The sequence below is a fragment of the Acanthochromis polyacanthus genome, chromosome 13 (genome assembly GCF_021347895.1).
Source record: "Acanthochromis polyacanthus isolate Apoly-LR-REF ecotype Palm Island chromosome 13, KAUST_Apoly_ChrSc, whole genome shotgun sequence".
NCBI lineage: Eukaryota > Metazoa > Chordata > Actinopteri > Pomacentridae > Acanthochromis > Acanthochromis polyacanthus.
In genome coordinates, this window is record NC_067125.1 from 17,687,408 (window position 1) to 17,706,674 (window position 19,267).

Sequence of the window (19,267 nt, forward strand, 5' to 3'; positions counted from 1 at the left end):
GTTGAGCTGCGGCTTATTCTGCCACTGATAAGAAAATAAACATTAATTTACCGAATTAGCAGCGTCCTTTCAGTGTCTGATGGCAGAATCAGCCGAAGCTCCACGGTGACAAGGCTTCACTTCAGCCGTGGTCGGAGCTGGCGTCAGGAAAGAAGCCTGTGTGCGGGTACGACTCCCCACCCTGAAAGGAAGCCCCGCCCAGAGCAAACTGATTTGCATTTTTCTATTTCATGGTGTCAGGCCATTATGAAATAACCACCATGAAATAAAATGCAAATCAGTTTGCTTTCACTTGGTGGACTGAGCTGTCAATCAAATGGCTCTAGGCGGGGCTTCCTCGTCGTTCCTGATCACAGGCATATGAAGAGTAGACACGACACGCCCCTCTGAGCGGCGTCCCGACGGAGACGCTAAGCTAGTGGGGGCAAAGTTTCAGTGTTTTCCATTGATGTGTAAGGCACGGAAATTAAAACAAGAAGAATGCCGGCTCATTGTGCGGCATACAGTTGCACACTACATCGGACGATCAAGACAAGGAAACTTGGAATAACTTTCCACAGGTAAGAATAGTTTTGGGCTCGTTTTTTATTATTAAATCTTGTTGAGGGTCTATGAGAGCTAACTCGTTAGCCATTAGCAAAACACTAACACGAGCTAACAGCTGGACAACCAAATACCAGACGATTAATAGTAGCTGTAGTATAGCTGTACAAGCAGTAATACGAAAAGTACAAGCAGCAGTAGTAGTATAAGTAGCTGTTAGAGTCGTAGACGTAGTATCAGCATGTGTAATAGTAGTACAAGTTGTAGTAGCAGTGACAGTATCAGCGGCAGTAGTTGGTGTATTACCACTAGTAGTAGCATTACTATTAATACCACCAATACTACCAATTGTAGTTATAAAGCCTAACTCATATATATCCAGATTAGCATCTATGTTCTTCCTCCAAACCCATTTTATGATTGGGATTACAGCCAATTCTTTAGGACTGCTTTCAAATAATTGAAATGTTACCAAACAATGCTATACGTATCAAATTAAATAGCTTTAGTCTACAGTATATTGGCTAATTCAGTTCTTTCTACTTACTTTATTAGCATGATTTATTTATAAATATGTTGTTGTGTACATATTTATTTACTTCTCTGTCTACTTTTTCTTTACTCCATGTAGGTTTCCCAAAAGACTATGGATTGAGGAAGAAGTGGAAGCAGCTCTGAGGAGAGAGGGGTTTGCTGCAAGTATATAACAGCCTAGAGAGAGAGATAAATAAATAATAATTATTAATAATAATAATTCTGTTGTTTATTGTAATTGTGGTTGTCTTTACATTGCATTTATTGAGATAATTTGTCCTTGTTCCTTATTACTGTAGCATTGCTGTAACTACCTATAAATATACATTTCTATTCATATTTTCACTGTGACTTTTATATACGGCGAATCATGATCCATGCAGGAGTGAATGGATTTAGCAGGCTGTTGCTCAGTATGGCTTACCATCTCGTATGTTGTGTGAGAGTCCAAATAATGCTACCAAAACACATAAAATGTTAAAACAGATATGTGTAGTTGTTTTGACAATTGTTCTGATGTGATGTAAGCTTGTGAGGCTAATACATGCTTCAGAAGAAGGTTCACAGCAGTTCTTGTTTTTGCTGCTGTCAGGCTCAAATTGTTGTGTGACATTTAACATGTAGCAGAAATGGGTCGGCCTGTGAGTTGTCGCAAGAAGACAGTTTAAAGGTGAGATTTGAGAGAGTGAATTAATGAAATAGCTTATTTTTATGTGAAAGATTCAAAAACGATGGTTCAGGTTTGTGCATTTCTGCGACAACAAAATGTTTCCACACTTGTGGAAGACTGTCTTTGGAGAACAGTTGTAATATAAATGTTTGGAAGTTAAAGAAAAGAATTGTCAGTTCTATTAAAAAACCTTTTTATTGGCACATTGCTCTAATGCTTTTAAAAGCTGTCAACTATTCAGCATGCAATAAAAGCAGTTTTATATCCCTTTGCTGTGTCTTTGTACATTGTTGTTTTCAAAGGCATTTATTTGAAATTCACAACTGGTCATAAAATTCTGCAACAAAAATTTGCAGCATTCTTTTGAGTCTTGCTCGTTTCATTCTGATTCTGTTAAGGTGAGCTGTGATATGTCTAGGTTTGTTGAAAAATGTCCTTAAGAATATACACTGTATCCATGTATGCCCGTAGTGCAGCAGAAAAAGGAACGGCCGGATCAGGCAATGATGTAACTTCAGCCTGTGTAAGCTGCCGGGGTAGCAACGTAAAGACAACCACAATTACAATAAACAACAGAATTATTATTAATAATAATTATTATTTATTTATCTCTCTCTCTAGGCTGTTATATACTTGCAGCAAACCCCTCTCTCCTCAGAGCTGCTTCCACTTCTTCCTCAATCCATAGTCTTTTGGGAAACCTACATGGAGTAAAGAAAAAGTAGACAGAGAAGTAAATAAATATGTACACAACAACATATTTATAAATAAATCATGCTAATAAAGTAAGTAGAAAGAACTGAATTAGCCAATATACTGTAGACTAAAGCTATTTAATTTGATACGTATAGCATTGTTTGGTAACATTTCAATTATTTGAAAGCAGTCCTAAAGAATTGGCTGTAATCCCAATCATAAAATGGGTTTGGAGGAAGAACATAGATGCTAATCTGGATATATATGAGTTAGGCTTTATAACTACAATTGGTAGTATTGGTGGTATTAATAGTAATGCTACTACTAGTGGTAATACACCAACTACTGCCGCTGATACTGTCACTGCTACTACAACTTGTACTACTATTACACATGCTGATACTACGTCTACGACTCTAACAGCTACTTATACTACTACTGCTGCTTGTACTTTTCGTATTACTGCTTGTACAGCTATACTACAGCTACTATTAATCGTCTGGTATTTGGTTGTCCAGCTGTTAGCTCGTGTTAGTGTTTTGCTAATGGCTAACGAGTTAGCTCTCATAGACCCTCAACAAGATTTAATAATTAAAAACGAGCCCAAAACTATTCTTACCTGTGGAAAGTTATTCCAAGTTTCCTTGTCTTGATCGTCCGATGTAGTGTGCAACTGTATGCCGCACAATGAGCCGGCATTCTTCTTGTTTTAATTTTCGTGCCTTACACATCAATGGAAAACACTGAAACTTTGCCCCCACTAGCTTAGCGTCTCCGTCGGGACGCCGCTCAGAGGGGCGTGTCGTGTCTACTCTTCATATGCCTGTGATCAGCATAGATATATACAAACACTAGATGGCTCATGAGCGCTGTCAGCCTATGGGGAGCGACGTCGCCACATGGCGGCCATCTTGGGACAGGGCTGCTCGATCACTCATAACATTAAAGTCAATGGAGCATGGATTTTAAAATCACTGTAGATTGCTCAATTTTCAACCGATTTTAGAACAGCTTGGTTTGTTATAAACGTCAGAGATGTACTTCTTTTACTGCTTACATAAGAATAATTAAAACCATTGAATTCATATAATAATGAACACAGATATCATCTTTTTCAGCATAAATGGATGTAAATGTAATTTTATTATTTAGCATTGCACTTCTTTATTACTATCAGCTTTCTAATGCACAGATAAAAACAAAGCTCAACCAAAATCAATGCACAACAAACAGAGATGTTGTCTTTTCTTTTCATGAACCTGGTGCCTACATTACCCACAATGCATTTCGGCTGCAGGCTAACTAATCCAGGCATAGATGTATACAAACAATAAGTCTAAGGTCTCAATCAAAGCCTCTTAACAAGCAAATAAATACAACCACAACCACAAAGAATGTAATTTCGCCTAAAGATTCGGTTCTCAAAAAACGTTGGTCTCAGGAAAACCTAATAATTGAAAATCAGATTGTGAGTAACACCATCTTCAATGTGAGTAGCCAGGCAGAAAAGACACACAACTATGCCGCATTTTTCAAAACGAAAAGCTGCGATTTCGGAATTGAGCCCGAATCATAGCCACGTTAATAAGGTTTGTAATAAACTAAACCTTTTGTAAATCAATCAAGAATTGAGCGAGTTGTGAGTGTTAAAGTGAGGAAATCATCCACCTTACCATTGACTACAGTACAGTGCGCCAGAGCAGTCCCCTGTCCTAAGATGGCCGCCAAGTGACGACGCCGCAGACTCCGTCTTGAGACATCTAGTGTTTGTGTATATCTATGGTGATCAGAGCCCTAGAGAAAGTAAGAGTTGCGACACTCCCATAGGGTGCCGTTGTACGCTTTCTTTCGGTCTACTTCCGGGTTGTGGAGGCTTGTTTAGTTCCAAGCACCGCTTCGACAGTGATAGCCACCGTTCATTTGCACAGCAGGTCGTTGAGTATATGTGGAGGTAAGTTGATGAAATGCCTACCTCTTTTGAATTGTCAACTGCCTATATTTTATCAGAGGCTCTTTATGATGCATATGCTGAGCTTTATTTGTATTTGCGCAGCGTAATTGTATATATTTTTATCTTGGTAGACGACCGAATTTCTGCTACTTTTTTTAGCTCGACTCTGCTGTTAGCTGTGAAGTTATCTCCAGGGATATATTGACGGATTAATTGTTGATGAGTCGCTACCTCTTTTTAATTTTAACGTCTTTATATTATATCAGAAGCAAAAATTAACATCTTCAATCATCTTACATTTCTGTGTAAAAGTCGATTTTCCATGCTAACACGAATGTAAAACATTCCCTCCAAAACCCCAAAAGTGTCTTTAATATGTCACCTTACGGCTCAAAATGTAAAACTGACATTTACATACATACTCCAATGAATTAATAATCAAACAAGTACTTGGAGGTGTGATTTTATTCCTTTTTTACCGTGAAATCGCCGCTCTCAGTCCCATAGAAAGAAATGACAGCGCTGCCTGTTTGGAACTATTCAGGCTTACATGAACCACGTGACCGCCCCACTGCGAGAGCATGAGTGTCGCAACTCTTACTATCTCTAGAGCTCTGCCTGTGATCAGGAACGAAGAGGAAGCCCCGCCTAGAGCCATTTGATTGACAGCTCAGTCCACCAAGTGAAAGCAAACTGATTTGCATTTTATTTCATGGTGGTTATTTCATAATGGCCAGAGCCCTGGCGATAGTAAGAGTTGCGACACTCATGCTCTCGCAGCGGGGCGGTCACGTGGTTCATGTAAGCCTGAATAGTTCCAAACAGGCAGCGCTGTCATTTCCTTCTATGGGACTGAGAGCGGCGATTTCACGGTAAAAAAGGAATAAAATCACACCTCCAAATACTTGTTTGATTATTAATTCATTGGAGTATGTATGTAAATGTCAGTTTTACATTTTGAGCCGTAAGGTGACATATTAAAGACACTTTTGGGGTTTTGGAGGGAATGTTTCACATTCGTGTTAGCATGGAAAATCGACTTTTACACAGAAATGTAAGATGATTGAAGATGTTAATTTTTGCCCAGCTGGATTATTGTATTTCCAGACAATGTCTATATTTCTCTGATTCACTTACCCGTAGTCTGGCAATTATTGAAAAGCAGAGTAACAACAGTCCATTCAGCAGATAGTGTCCAGCCACTTCTGATGAGGCAGGAGTTGACTCACTATAACCATTTTAAGACATACACAAAATATATATTCAAGAATAACAACTCATTATGCTTTGATGAATGAAATAGTATGTTTTATTGACAATGGGAGAAACAATGAGGGTCTTCGTGTCTTCAGTGAGGGTTCTCGGGATACTGGTGGATAGATAGATACGATAGATATTAATAAATATATTTGTTAAATACTTACAAGTATAAGTTTATGTATTATAAAGGGTCTCATATAAAGGACGTAGTCTTGACAATTAAAAAAGAGGTAGCGATGTAGCTAGGTAGCTTTCAAAGAACAGCTAACAAGCACATGGCAATGCCTGAAAGTCGGTCATCTGCCAATATTCACAAATACAGATAAATGTATGCACCACAAAGGGCTTCTGATATAATATAAAGACGTTAAAATTAAAAAGAGGTAGCAACTCATCAACAATTAATCCGTCAATATATCCCTGGAGATAACTTCACAGCTAACAGCAGAGTCGAGCTAAAAAAAGTAGCAGAAATTCGGTCGTCTACCAAGATAAAAAATATATATAATTACGCTGCGCAAATACAAATAAAGCTCAGCATATGCATCATAAAGAGCCTCTGATAAAATATAGGCAGTTGACAATTCAAAAGAGGTAGGCATTTCATCAACTTACCTCCACATATACTGAACGACCTGCAGTGCAAATGAACGCTGGCTATCACTGTCGAAGCGGTGCTTGGAACTAAACAAGCCTCCACAACCCGGAAGTAGACCGAAAGAAAGCGTACAACGGCACCCTATGGGAGTGTCGCAACTCTTACTATCTCTAAGGCTCTGATAATGGCCTGACACCATGAAATAGAAAAATGCAAATCAGTTTGCTCTGGGCGGGGCTTCCTTTCAGGGTGGGGAGTCGTACCCGCACACAGGCTTCTTTCCTGACGCCAGCTCCGACCACGGCTGAAGTGAAGCCGTGTCACCGTGGAGCTTCGGCTGATTCTGCCACCAGACACTGAAAGGACGCTGCTAATTCAGTAAATTAATGTTTATTTTCTTATCAGTGGCAGAATAAGCCGAAGCTCAACGGTGACATGGCTTCACTTCAGCCGTGGTCGGAGCTGGCGTCAGGCAGGACTCCTGTGTTCAGAATCCCCGCCCAGAGCAAACTGATTTGCATTTTTCCTTTTCTTGGTGGACTGAGGAAATATAAAGGGAAATAAATAAATAATTAAATAAATAATTAAATGTGGAAATATAAAGAGAAATAAATAAATGTGGAAATATAAAGAGAAATAAATAAATAAATGGAAAAAACAGAAAAGGTAAAAGCGAAGACAAAATTTTCCTTTTTATTTATTTATTTATTTATTTATTTATTTCTCTTTATATTTCCACATTTATTTATTTATTTCTCTTTATATTTCCACATTTATTTAATTATTTATTTCTCTTTATATTTCCACATTTATTTATTTAATTATTTATTTCTCTTTATATTTCCACATTTATTTATTTATTTATTTATATTTTGATTTGGCACTCCTATTGCTCCATAGTATAGAAGTGTAGAGTTACATTTAAGTTATTTTAAGAAAGGAAAGGATTAACATCTTGGAAAAAAAAAGTTTGGGACAGAGACATGAGGTTTCAGGATCCATAACCAGAGAGGGAATTTTAAATTTTGACCTGAGGGGAGCAAGATTAAAAGTTTAAGATCAGGAAAGTTGTGTTGTCCTGAGGGGAACATGAATTTGGAAACCAAATTTCATGGTAATCCATCCAGTAATAAAGACATTCCATTCTGAATCCCAGATATCAGCTAAAAGAAATGTCAGAGGACTGTTAGAGAATGTTTACTAAATTTTACAGAAATCCAACGAGTAACTGTTGAAATACGCATGTCTGAACCAAAGCAGTGGACTGACTGAGTGAAAGGTCAGGACGTTGCCTCCCCTCAAACCACACTGGCAGCACGGCCAGAAATGCTACTGACCAACCAAGCTGGTACCAATTAACACTCTCCTCCACCACAGACCATCTCCTGTGTCATCCATATGTATCAGGCCTCACCAGCTCATCACACCAGCACCTCCTCGTGCACTTTCCACACATCAAAAGGCCAGGTGATGTGTGATATGGAAATGACCAAAGCGTTCGGCCACAAATCTTCCTGTTCAAAGGCAGCACGGTCCGCTTCCTAACATCTAGGGACATCAACATGAAACATAGTGATAGCTCAGTGATAATGGCTCACAGAAGTCTCATTTTTCTGATGGGGAGCTGCCATATCAAAGCCATCGACGGGGTTAGAAGCAGCTGCTTACGTCACTGTATTCATCAAACCATCTGGTATTAATTATACACTCACATGTTTCACTTTGCTATCAGTTCGACCGTTTGTTGCTGTTTACATCTAATATCAATGTTGACAGTGCAAATCTCAACAGTTTATTTCACAAAAAAACTAAACGTTTTTGTCTTTGCATTGAAGAGATTTCAAGAGAATTACCTCCTTCTACTTTGGGCACTTGATGAGTTTTCTCTTGTGCCACCCTCAGGCCAAAATGTCAGCTCTGCACACAGGATGTCTAATGATCTAAAGGGCACATCTCCATCGTGTTGCACGGTAGTTTGATTGCTTTACTTTTTCCCACAAACAGCGTGTTTAGCATTAATAACAGTAAATCATCACATTATTCCATTCAACGAATTTACATTGTGAGTTGTAATGAACATCAAAGCTCTGCCCGTGCAGCTGTAGCTTTCCATATCCTTAACTGCGCTTCAAAATGAGTAGTGCGAGGCTTTTGAAGTGCAACAATGAGAGGAATTGTAATATTTTAATAGTCCTGAAATGGCTCTCTTTTTTCAGAAGCGCAGACGTGAAGCAAGAATATTAAATTAAGTAAGAAGACATGAAAGAGAATAACTCTTTAAAGTAATTATAGATTCATTTTTTGGATGTTCTATTTTCAACAGGATAACATGGCATCCGCACGATGTGATATCTTGACATAATAACTGGTCTAAAGTGCTCCATTCCCCTTAATTTTAGGCTGCAAAGCAAAGGCGATGCTTATTCCATCCAAAACTGACTTGCAATCCAGTCATGTATTCCGTACACATTATTTTTTGTTATGCTAGTGCTGAACCTGTTTCTTCAGTGGAACACCCAATCAGAAATTCAGTGATGTTTCTGGTGAAGAATCCTTATTTATTTATGCATTTTACCATGTAATTAGAGTTGCCAGTCAGCTAACTTTCCAGCATGTTTTTTCATCATTTACCATCAACGCCTGCTATGATAATCAGCCTCACATCGGATCATTCACTTTCACCTTGTATGTATATATTATTTGCACTATTTCACTTTGATTTATGTACTTATTATTCTAGTTATATATATATATATATATATATATATATATATATATATATACACACATACATACATATATACACACACACACACACACACACACACACACACACACATATATACACATTCATATACATATCAGTGTATGTATATGTGCATATATACAGTATATATATATATATATATGTATTTATGTATATATACATATTTGTGCATTTTTATTCTTATTGTTTCGGTTTGGAACAGGTGCACAATGCATTTCACTGCACATTATACTATGTACACCTGTGTTTGTGATAAATAAAGGTCTTGAATCTTGAATCTACATGATGCACAGAAGGGTCATTTTGCAGCCTGATTTCAAAATTACTTAAAAAAAAATATGTGATAAGAGCTGCCTTTTGGGAAACTGCAGCTTCAGTCCATCTTCTGACAACACAATTCACCGCTACATGCAATAGAAGCCCTTGAATAGATAATGTAATAAAACAAAGCCCCTCAGCTGCAAGAGGATCAGCAAGTCCACTGATACACGCTATACAGTCTACATCTAAATAACTATATTCCTTGTGGCTTCTGTCCTCCCTCCGACTAACAAGCCAGAGATATCAAAGAGACCACAGACTGGTGATGAGCTCTGAGCTCTGCTTAATTGGATGTAGCTCCGGCTGTATCTGTAGCAGCAGAGTGAGTGGCCCAGGAGACGAGAGCTGACCGCCACACATCCACACACACTCTCTAACAATTACCATGAGCTTCAGGACTTTGTTTACTTTCACTGAGGCCTGTCATGAGGGGGATTTTTATTTTTATTTTTTTATAATTCAACCACTTGTGCGTTGGAGGGTTGTCACATTCAGCCTAACTGGAAGAGAAAATACACTTCCTGTCATTAACAAATGCTGGACAATTTTTAAAAACTGGCTGCATTGTAGGAGAAAAAAAATCTTGAATGGAAAGTTTTTTCTCTGTGCTCCCATCTTATCATCTCATCAATGTCTTGAGTTTTGTGGAAAATAAAAGCAGTCATGCATTTCCAGTGCAACTCAGGTTAGGAAATTCTCTCAAGTGCCTCTAGCTCTTTGATACTGGAGTGGAACCGTACATCTTCTGTCAACATACAGTCACTTTAGCCAGATTTATAGACAAGTACATTTCTTCATCCACTCACAGGCTTAATTGGCAACCTGTCCAGGCTATCTCACCTCTGGCATTGTGTTAGTTTGGATTTGCTCCAGCCCTACTGTGACCCTTTAGAGGACAAGTGGGAACACCTAATGGACGCATGGAACAAGCATAATAAGAAATGCACTTATTCACTCTTGCTAAGAGAGAAAGGAGAACAATAATATCACTCTGAAGTCTGTATGAAACTATAAGAGAGAGCCAGGTTAGCTTAGCATAAAGACTGTGAAGAAAGGGGAGATGTTAGCCTGGTTCAGAGAAAAGATAACAAAATCTGCGTACAAAAATCTACAAAATCTGTCTGAAGCATGTTGATTTAAATGTTAAAAAAACAGGGTCCTTTGTATTGTGGTTTGACTGCCAAAATAAACTTGCTTGGATCTCATTTTCCTTGACTAATTTACTAAAGAAGACAGTCTGATAGAACAAATTGTACTCCAATTTAAGGACACACTGAGGGTTTTGTTTTTTATTGTTGTTGTTGTTGTTGTTTTTTGCAATATTTAAAAGACACAGTTTGTTGACATGCAGGGTCTACATCTGCACAGCAAAAATTAGAGAGGAATAGGAGAGGAAAACCAAAAAAGAAGATTTGGTTGCAAAACAAAATGCAGCATCAGTATGGAAGATAATCCAGTTACAATAAGGATGATGTTGACTAAAAACAGGTTGTCTGTTGGCAGTGTGCTACAATTCTTCCCACACAAGGCATCACAAGCAATTTGTCTGACCATTTAATTTGGCAACACAAAGCTCTGCATGACAAGTGCACACCCAGATTTGAAGCAAAAAACAAATAGAATGCCTTTGCCAGATGCACCTCCTGACAAAGGTTCCAAACAGCAGAGAGGAATCTGATGCCATAAGTTTATCACCTGGCACACAGCTAGATACCAATTTACACATTTATTACTCTGTCAAGGAGGCGGAGCTATGTGATGATCGACGTTGGCTTTCCTTCTGTCTGTTTGTCTGTTAGCAACATTACCCAAAACTGAACTAGCAGATTTGGATGATGTTTTCAGTGAAGATCAGAAATGACACAAGGACCAAGTGATTAGATTTTGGCAGTGATGCGACTTATAGTCTGGATCCACGGATTTGTTCAAGATTTCTGTATCACTGCAAGATAGCGTCACTGTAACTATGACAACAAGTGAATACTATGTCAGCTGCCTGCTGATGATGACATGATTCCTACTAAATCTAAATCCTACTAAAAACCGACTGTTGCGGACTTATCGGAACTTATCTGTCCAAAATTATACAAGCAACAATTGATTAAATTGTGGGGGTCTTCCGAGTGCCATCAATTCCCGCCACTTGCTGAATATTTAGGTCATGCAATTTGGTATCTTACATAATGTACACATGCATAACACACCCCTGTGCTCGGCTCAATGTCATTTTGTTTGTGGGTCCATCTACACTGAATGGCCACATTCTATGGTGCCATGATTTCTGCCACAATATTTTTTCAAGACTTCAGCCGTCAGACATGATAAAACGACTGAGCAGCCTTGGCGGAGTACTGCGCTTTCTGGGTGCTTTTCTTGTTAAAGATTGTTTTTAAAACATGATTCAGTCACTTTACAGGTGGCGTGTAACATCATCCTGCACCTACTTTTCTCAAGTTGCAATCACAGAGCTGAATAAAAATTGCAAAGCTGTCAGAAGTGGAATATTATGTAGCTACAGTGGATTTATGGTTTAGCTGGAGCTCTACATAAGTCTTACCTTCTGCTTTATTGATGAGAGCTTTCCAAATGAAAACTTGCTGTGTGTGAATGTGAACAACAGCAAATATATAAACCCTAAATCTGCATTGCCAATGAAATCACAATGTGAGGGATAACCTCCTTGAACAGTAAAACAGTACTCATTTTTGACAGTTTGGTCAATATTTGTGCAATACTTTGTCACTGGAATAGGAAATGCTCTTTTAAGATGCATTTTTTCATTGAATTTTTTGTAGAAATTTCTGCAAAAAAATTCAATGCAAAAATGCATCTTGTCACCCTCAGACTTTAGACTTTACATTGAAGCCAGTGCAGAAGTGTCTTTAAACCTGCATTCTTTTTCACATCCAGCAGGGGGTGACTCCCCCGATTGCAAAAAGAAGTTCCGTTGTCTAAAAGTCTGTTAAAAAAATAGACCATGCTTTCTCCTTAATTTGTTTACTAGCTTTAATTACTAGCTTCAAGGCTTTTTTCATACAATATAATGTTCATTTTGTAAATTATGGTTCCATTCTGAATAAAAATAGACAATAAAACAGGGTGTGCTTTGGGCTACCTTGTGATTGACAGGTTGTTCCCATCTTGGTTCTCAGTAAGATCCAAGAATTTAAAACTCAAGGCTTCAAATCAAATGAGGTGTCATGGCAGCTATGTCCATCTCTTACAGTCTGTGGTGGCAGCTCACCCTTGTAAGCTAACCACCTTCTGGCTGTTGCTCAGGGCAAGAAAGTACATTGTTCTCAAAATGCCAAACCAACCTTTAAATACTGTACATTCCCACTCAGCCACGGGAGGTAGAAAAGGGACAACATCCATAAAACACAGCGAGAAGTCTGAAAACTTTAACGGTGCTTATGTAACAGGAGGAATCTGTAAGTGGCAAAGCATCACTAAGGTGTTGAGAGGGAATGTTGATTAGCAAAACTCTCAGCTGAGTTCTAAAAAAAAAGGATCACAAGGATCTAAAAGCCTCCAGTCCATCACAGCTCTGACACGCTCATACCAGCTTATTAAGCCGAGGCAGACCTGGCTACAGCACAAACAGCTAAATTACTCCTGTGCCATACATCACCTCTTTTACCGCCTTCAGTCCCACATCCCCTCTCCAAAGAACAGGAAAATAAAAACGCATTCTGTGTTCATAATGCCAAGGCTGTAAACTCAAGTTGGGCCTGCTATGATCCACTGCTTTCATATAACTGAATGGCTGAGCAGCCCAGCAAGAGCTCCCTGAACTTGCTTCATGACAGATGGCTGTTTTGTGCTGCCACGGCCCTACTGTGTTGTAGAGCAAGCTACCGAATCCATCAGGGCGCACAACAGGCCCTTCAATAATGAATAAGCAAGGGTCTGAGAAGCTAATAACTCACAGAAAGGCCAGTGGCAGTGAATTCCAACAGGACAGCTTACAGGCTGCCATCCAGAAAAGATGGAAGCAGATATTAAAACCAAGCGAGTTTAACAAGTAGAGTGGGTTTGTTTTCCCAGTGGTGCCTGCTGCTGTGCTTTGCATTAGGCTGCTTTGATTCCTGCAGTAGAAAACACAGTTAGGAAAGTAAAGTTACAAAAATATCCTGAAATCAACAGGCACCGCAAAGTTTTAGCGCTAAACCCACTGTACAAGTCAGCTTTCGAGCTGAGTTTCTTCTCCTGCTTTGTGCTCTACGCCTCAAGTTTGAGGTCTGACACAGAATTTGAGTTCAAAGAGCAGAAGGAGGGAGGAGAGTGAGTACATGACTAAGCTCCAAAACCGGAGTTTTACTCTCTGTAGGAAGACATTTGTAGTTTTCTGCCTCATGTTCTCTCCTCTCCTTTTACCCATCTTTCTGTTTTTCTGCTCCTTGCTTTCCCCCTCTCATCTCACTCCTCCTCCTGATCCCTTTTATCTCTTCTTCGGTCTCTCTTCTCCCTTTCTCACTGAACCATCTGTGTTGTGACGCATGCAGAGGACAGGAGACGCAAACCAGCTCCGTGCTCAGCCAGCCAGGTCATTTACCAAATCTCAATTGACTGCTGCTCCAGTTTCCATGGAGAAGAAACAACCGGCAAAAGGGGAGCGAGGCAAAAATCAATGATTCCCCTTGAGCCCAACTCGGGGTTTGTGCCGGACCTGAGCTCTGGCACAAAACAGGGATAAAAGCAGGAGTGGATGTCGTTAATTAACTGCAGAATGGCACCGTGCTCAAGCATTGATAGTTTCTCTCTTCCTAACATGAAAATTTTCCCCCACTGCATGGATGTCCAGCCTCAGCTGCTCAGGCTGTGTGACCACATTGTCCTCTGTGGTTTGTGCAGAGCAGAGTAGCAGTGAAGCAGGCTGCTGAGGTAACAAGCTGCAGCAGCTTTCTATTCTGAGAGATGAAATCAGGACAGCCAAGGAGACAGTGATCAGGTCTCCGGCTAAACGCTCCGCTAAATGGATTCGATCCCAACTGCACACTACCGGCAGGCTCACCTGTCTACACCTTCCACTGTCTGAAATACTTGCATGCATACACAAGGTGTGCTGTGTGCATAAACACAAGGAGGGGATGCGGCTGCCACCTGTTGGTGATTCCGCTAAAGTTCACCCAGTCACCTTGCTGTTTCCCTCCGTGATGCTGCAGCAGACTCATTTATCCTCTCTGCTGCTGCTGGATGCTCTCTTCCACCCCAGCATGACTCAGAGGCCTGGCTGCCTCTTGAGCCTCCCGCTACTGACGCTCCACCACAGTCCATTTACTTGGAGGCTGAAATGAAGCTCCAGCAGAAGATCAGGTTTATATAAAGATCAATAAAGTGTTAAATTAAAATAAAGGAGGGCTGTAACAGGAGCACAAAGGCATGCAGCTGACGTGTAGGTCAACATCGGGGAAGAGAAAAAGGATGCAACAACACAGAGGGAGTGTTTTTTTTTAGCTCTGGTACACGTCACCCTTGATGCTTGTATTGCACACAAACAAAATGAAAATAATCTCCCAGTGGAGCAAACAGCTCTTCATAACTAGTCAATCAAAATGACTTTGATTTCCCTCTGATTATCTACACTGATGCATTTTTCCAAATACTTTGGAGTCTTGGTTTACCTCTAGTATCAGCTGGATGTACAATAACTGCATCATGTAAGCTGGTCTTCAGAGGGACAGGGAGTGTTTAGGTAGCTGTGCAGAATCTGAAACAGCATCTTATTCACTGATGTCCAGATGTTCACTTGGAGTAAATGGATGCAGTGTGAAGACAGCCCTTTGGCCTGATCATCTGCATCCCAGGTGTTTGCAGCTCAGTGCACATTAGAGGAAATTCAACATCCCTGCAGCATCTACTGTAACTTTCCACTACTTTTTGTTCATGCAGATGTGACGGTTTATCCAAAATACCCACACAGGATGTACGCTTTGACACACAAACATACAGTATGTATAAATACACTCACACACATTTTACACTTCACACTTGCATCTCACTGCTGCCGCTCTGCCTTCCTGTTGCCACAGCAACGCAGCACTCGTCTCCGTGTCTCAGTGACAGCACATGCTCCCATTAAAAAAAAAACATCCGCGAACAGCGCACAGCTGAAAACATCTACACATTGTATTCTACAGTGTGGCACATATGCAAGGTGAGTCCTTTGTGATTTTATAGTAACAGTGAAATTTCATACAGACTAATAACAATAACGGATCTTAGGAATTGTAATAAGTTCAATGCAAGAGAAGAATAAAAACTACATCAAATGAGGAATACTGAGCACAGACAGCTTTTTGTGCTCTGCTTTTTTAAAGTAAGTAGCACAGTTTTCTCTTCATGAAGCAGGTGAGTCAACAAAATTAACACCCAAGCAGCCTTACACTGACTACTTCTTGTCCTCTACATTCAGTGTGTGCAGTCTTCTTCTCAGGCAAGAAACTCAGCAGTGAGGTGACACACAGCACTCAGCATCAGGCAGAAGGTTACAGCAAAACGGGTTCTTACCTCACAGTTGCGTCCGGTGAAGCCCTGGCTGCATGTACACGTGTACTCCCAGGTGTCCTCTGGCCTGCCGGCGAAGGGGAGGGCCAGGCAGAGTCCCCCGTTGAGGCAGGGCCGGCCCTCGCAGGGGTCCGGACGAGGTGTGGCCTGGGTCGGGGTAGGCTCAGCCGGGGCCGGGGTGTCCGGTGCCAGCTGGAAAGGAGAGGGCACGGCCCCGATGCTGCTGCTGCTGCCGGTGCCGGTCAGCAGGAGGAGGAGAAGCAGGGGGGACGTGAAGCTCCGTGCGATCTGTGTGGGACGGCAGCAGGGAACTGCCGGCACACTGAACACACTCATCCTCATCCTGATCCTCTTAGTCTGGTTTCTTTTCTTCTCTTCTTTTTTTTTTCTTCTTGTGTGTATCTTTCTCCTTCTTTGCTCAGAGCTGCTGTTCGCTGGCTGTGCTCAGCAGTGACTGAGAGTTGTGTGTGTGTGTGTGTGACAGAGAGAGAGAGAGAAAGAGAGAGGGGAGGGAGGAGGAGGCTGTTTGGATGTTGAACCTCAGCTGTGCGAGAGGAGAATGACTGAGAGGAGACTGTCTGATGGAGTGGAGGCTGAGGGGGGAGAGAAGGTAGGGATGCGGGAGGAGAAGGGGAGGGCTCTCGGCTCTTTCCTGCCTCCGAGTCACAGTGACGATGATCGCTGACGACACTCTCACACACTCTTCCTCCTTCCCAACACCACCTTCATGCACACTCCCTCTCCTGGTCTCCCTCACTGTGCCAGCTAATACAGGAGCGGAGTTCTGCATCCTCCTCATTTAGAGTTTCATCATCTACAACCTCTGCTTGGATCTCAGGGAGGAGAGACCGAGGAGGAGGATGGTGGTGTTGGTGGAGAAGATCCTCATTAGCTTCACTATAAGATTTAGCTGCTTTCTGGTGACAACAGGCAAAATTACCACAAGAGAGGTGATGCATTCTTTGTATTCAAACAGCAAAATTATGCAGATCATTGCTGGCCTGAGTGGTGAAGGCAGTTCATAAAACTTGGTTCTAAAATTATCCTAAAAGTGGACATGGACGATGCAGTCCATTCAGACAGGCCCGACTGAGATAAGAGATCAGTATTGGCATTTTGACCCAGACGATCGATCACACTCCACACATCTTTATACTCCCCTGAATAAATACACCAACTGTCTGATTATCAGCTGATATTGGCCTTTCACAAAAAAGAAAGAAATTTTAACAGTTTTTAAGTGTAATTCTACTGCTGTTTTACATATTTTCTCTGTTTGGGTAAATTACAGATAATAACTAGTTAGAAAAATCACAAAAAAGTATGAATTTACTTAACTGTCAAAACAACAGGCCCAAACTGTAAATAATGTTCACATTTTTAAAATTTGTATTGTAATAAATGGTCATTTGTTCTTGCTATATTGTTGTTCTTACATTTTCATAACTATAGTTTTTCAATATCTTATTAAATTATAGATAATATCTAATTAAATGGCAGGGAAATGCATTAACTTACACGTTGACTATAAAAAAAAACTCTGTCAAAACTGTAAATAATATCCACATCGAGAAATATCTATTTTTCAAATAGTAATTTGTTATTTTACAATATATAGCTGTGAAATTATACTGTTTTACTGTATTTAAATGATACACATATTTGGCATTATTGTTTTTATTTCTATCTTTTTAAAAGTGATTGAACATGAAAGTATTTCCATAGTTTTTTGGTCGTTTTTTTACATGTCTTGTCTGGCCAGATTTCATGGTTCTGATACAGAGTTTCCTTTTCTTTACAGTATTGGCTTATATGTTGTCCAATATCTGCAGGTATAACAACTTTCTTTAAAATAACATAATGCAAAGAAAGATGCTTGCGGGTAATTTACAAATCCTGTCACCACATAATTTATCGGGCAGAGCATCCTCAATCGTCATAGCGCTACATGTGCAGCGCTATCTGCAGCAGAGTATGTACCAGAGCTGAGCAGCTGGTGGTGTGGAGTCATGGTGCGTTTTTACTGTAAGTTGCTAAGTCTCTTGTGACATACGGTACTTGAAAGTTAATCAGCAGTGACCCCATCATTTTCCCTTGTTAGTTTAACTATAGCATTCTATATGTGTGTGTATATATAAACAATATCGACAGATTTATCAACATCTGAATTTGTTGCTTCCTAAAATCCGTATCAACCCCCAAAATCCAGCATCAGTCAGGCTCCAGTGATGACGAAAAAACAATCAAAGAAGATCAAGAAAGAGGATGATTAAAGTGAGAGCACCCTATGTGTAAACTGTAAAGTCAAACAGACGCCTGTCAACACGTTGGACGAATCTGTGAAGAGAAAAAGCAAATGAGGGCATCCTGTGTATGCGTGAGAGAGTAGATGTGACAAATAATTAGCCAGACGAGCAGTATCTTCCAGATAAAAGTAGCAACATATAAACTAAAGCCACACACATAAAACCTGGCTCTCAAACAAGTTTTTTTTTCCCTCCAGGTCCCAGTAGAGCATGTCAGCCCTAAAGTCTGAAAAATAAATGAAGTAAACAACAAATACTGTCAGCTGACTCACTGTTCATGTTGATGAACGATGCTTAACAAAATAATGATGCTCTTCCATTAAGACAACGGATCAGAGCTCCATCAAAAGATATTTTTAGCTCACCGGGGAAAACATAAGAGCGCTGCCCTGCTGGCTGCAAACAAATAGTCTCAGTCTGTGAGCACAAATATGGAAACCAAAGTCTATACAGGCAACTTCAGAGAGGTGTTTTGTATTTTGGACATAAAAACTGCCTGTGTGGTATCATCTGTCAAATCTATTGTACAGAAAAGATGGATGTAGCTTCAGGGTCTGAAAAGTGAAGCCTGTGCAGAAGTGTTTCAAACTTGCATGCTTTCTAACGGTCAGCAGGGGGCGACTCTGCTTAAATAAAGAGGACATACTCTATAGAAGTCTAAGAAAACGTTTTCCTATTTCTACCTTGATTTGTTTCCTCAATAAAGCTTTTCCTCTTGAGTTAATGGTCTCATTCACTGGTTTTAAGAATTTTTTAATAAAGCATGGTGTATGTTTTGTAAATTATGGTCCCAGTTAGAGTAAAACAGATGACAAAGCAGGTGATGTTTAAAAAGTGGTGCTACCTTATTGTTGACAAATCGCTAATGTATCAGTGTGTGTTTAGTGTCTTTGAGTTCTCAATCAGATTCCTTTAGTGTCTAATAACATCCAATTTCAAATAAGCAAAATTGAGATGGCCAAACCACATTATATGTCTACATACTGCAGTTTCAGAGCCAGCCATCTAGGACTCTTTTTTCTCAACAGCAACATTTAAGTTTAAGCTAAGTGCGCAGCCTGTGGTTTTAAATGTCTATTTACCTCAAAATAATACCTTGAGTTCAAATACTTCA

General features: G+C 40.1%; 1 protein-coding gene across 1 annotated transcript in view; it reads right to left on the reverse strand.

Moving 5' to 3' along the window:
* The window catches only part of dner (delta/notch-like EGF repeat containing), a 97,914-nt gene extending 81,431 nt beyond the window's left edge, over positions 1-16,483 (reverse strand). The window contains 1 exon segment of the mRNA XM_022192593.2: positions 15,851-16,483. Within this exon segment, the coding sequence (XP_022048285.2) occupies positions 15,851-16,189 (339 nt within the window). The 5' untranslated portion in view covers positions 16,190-16,483.
* Between the last annotated feature and the right edge of the window lie 2,784 nt (positions 16,484-19,267).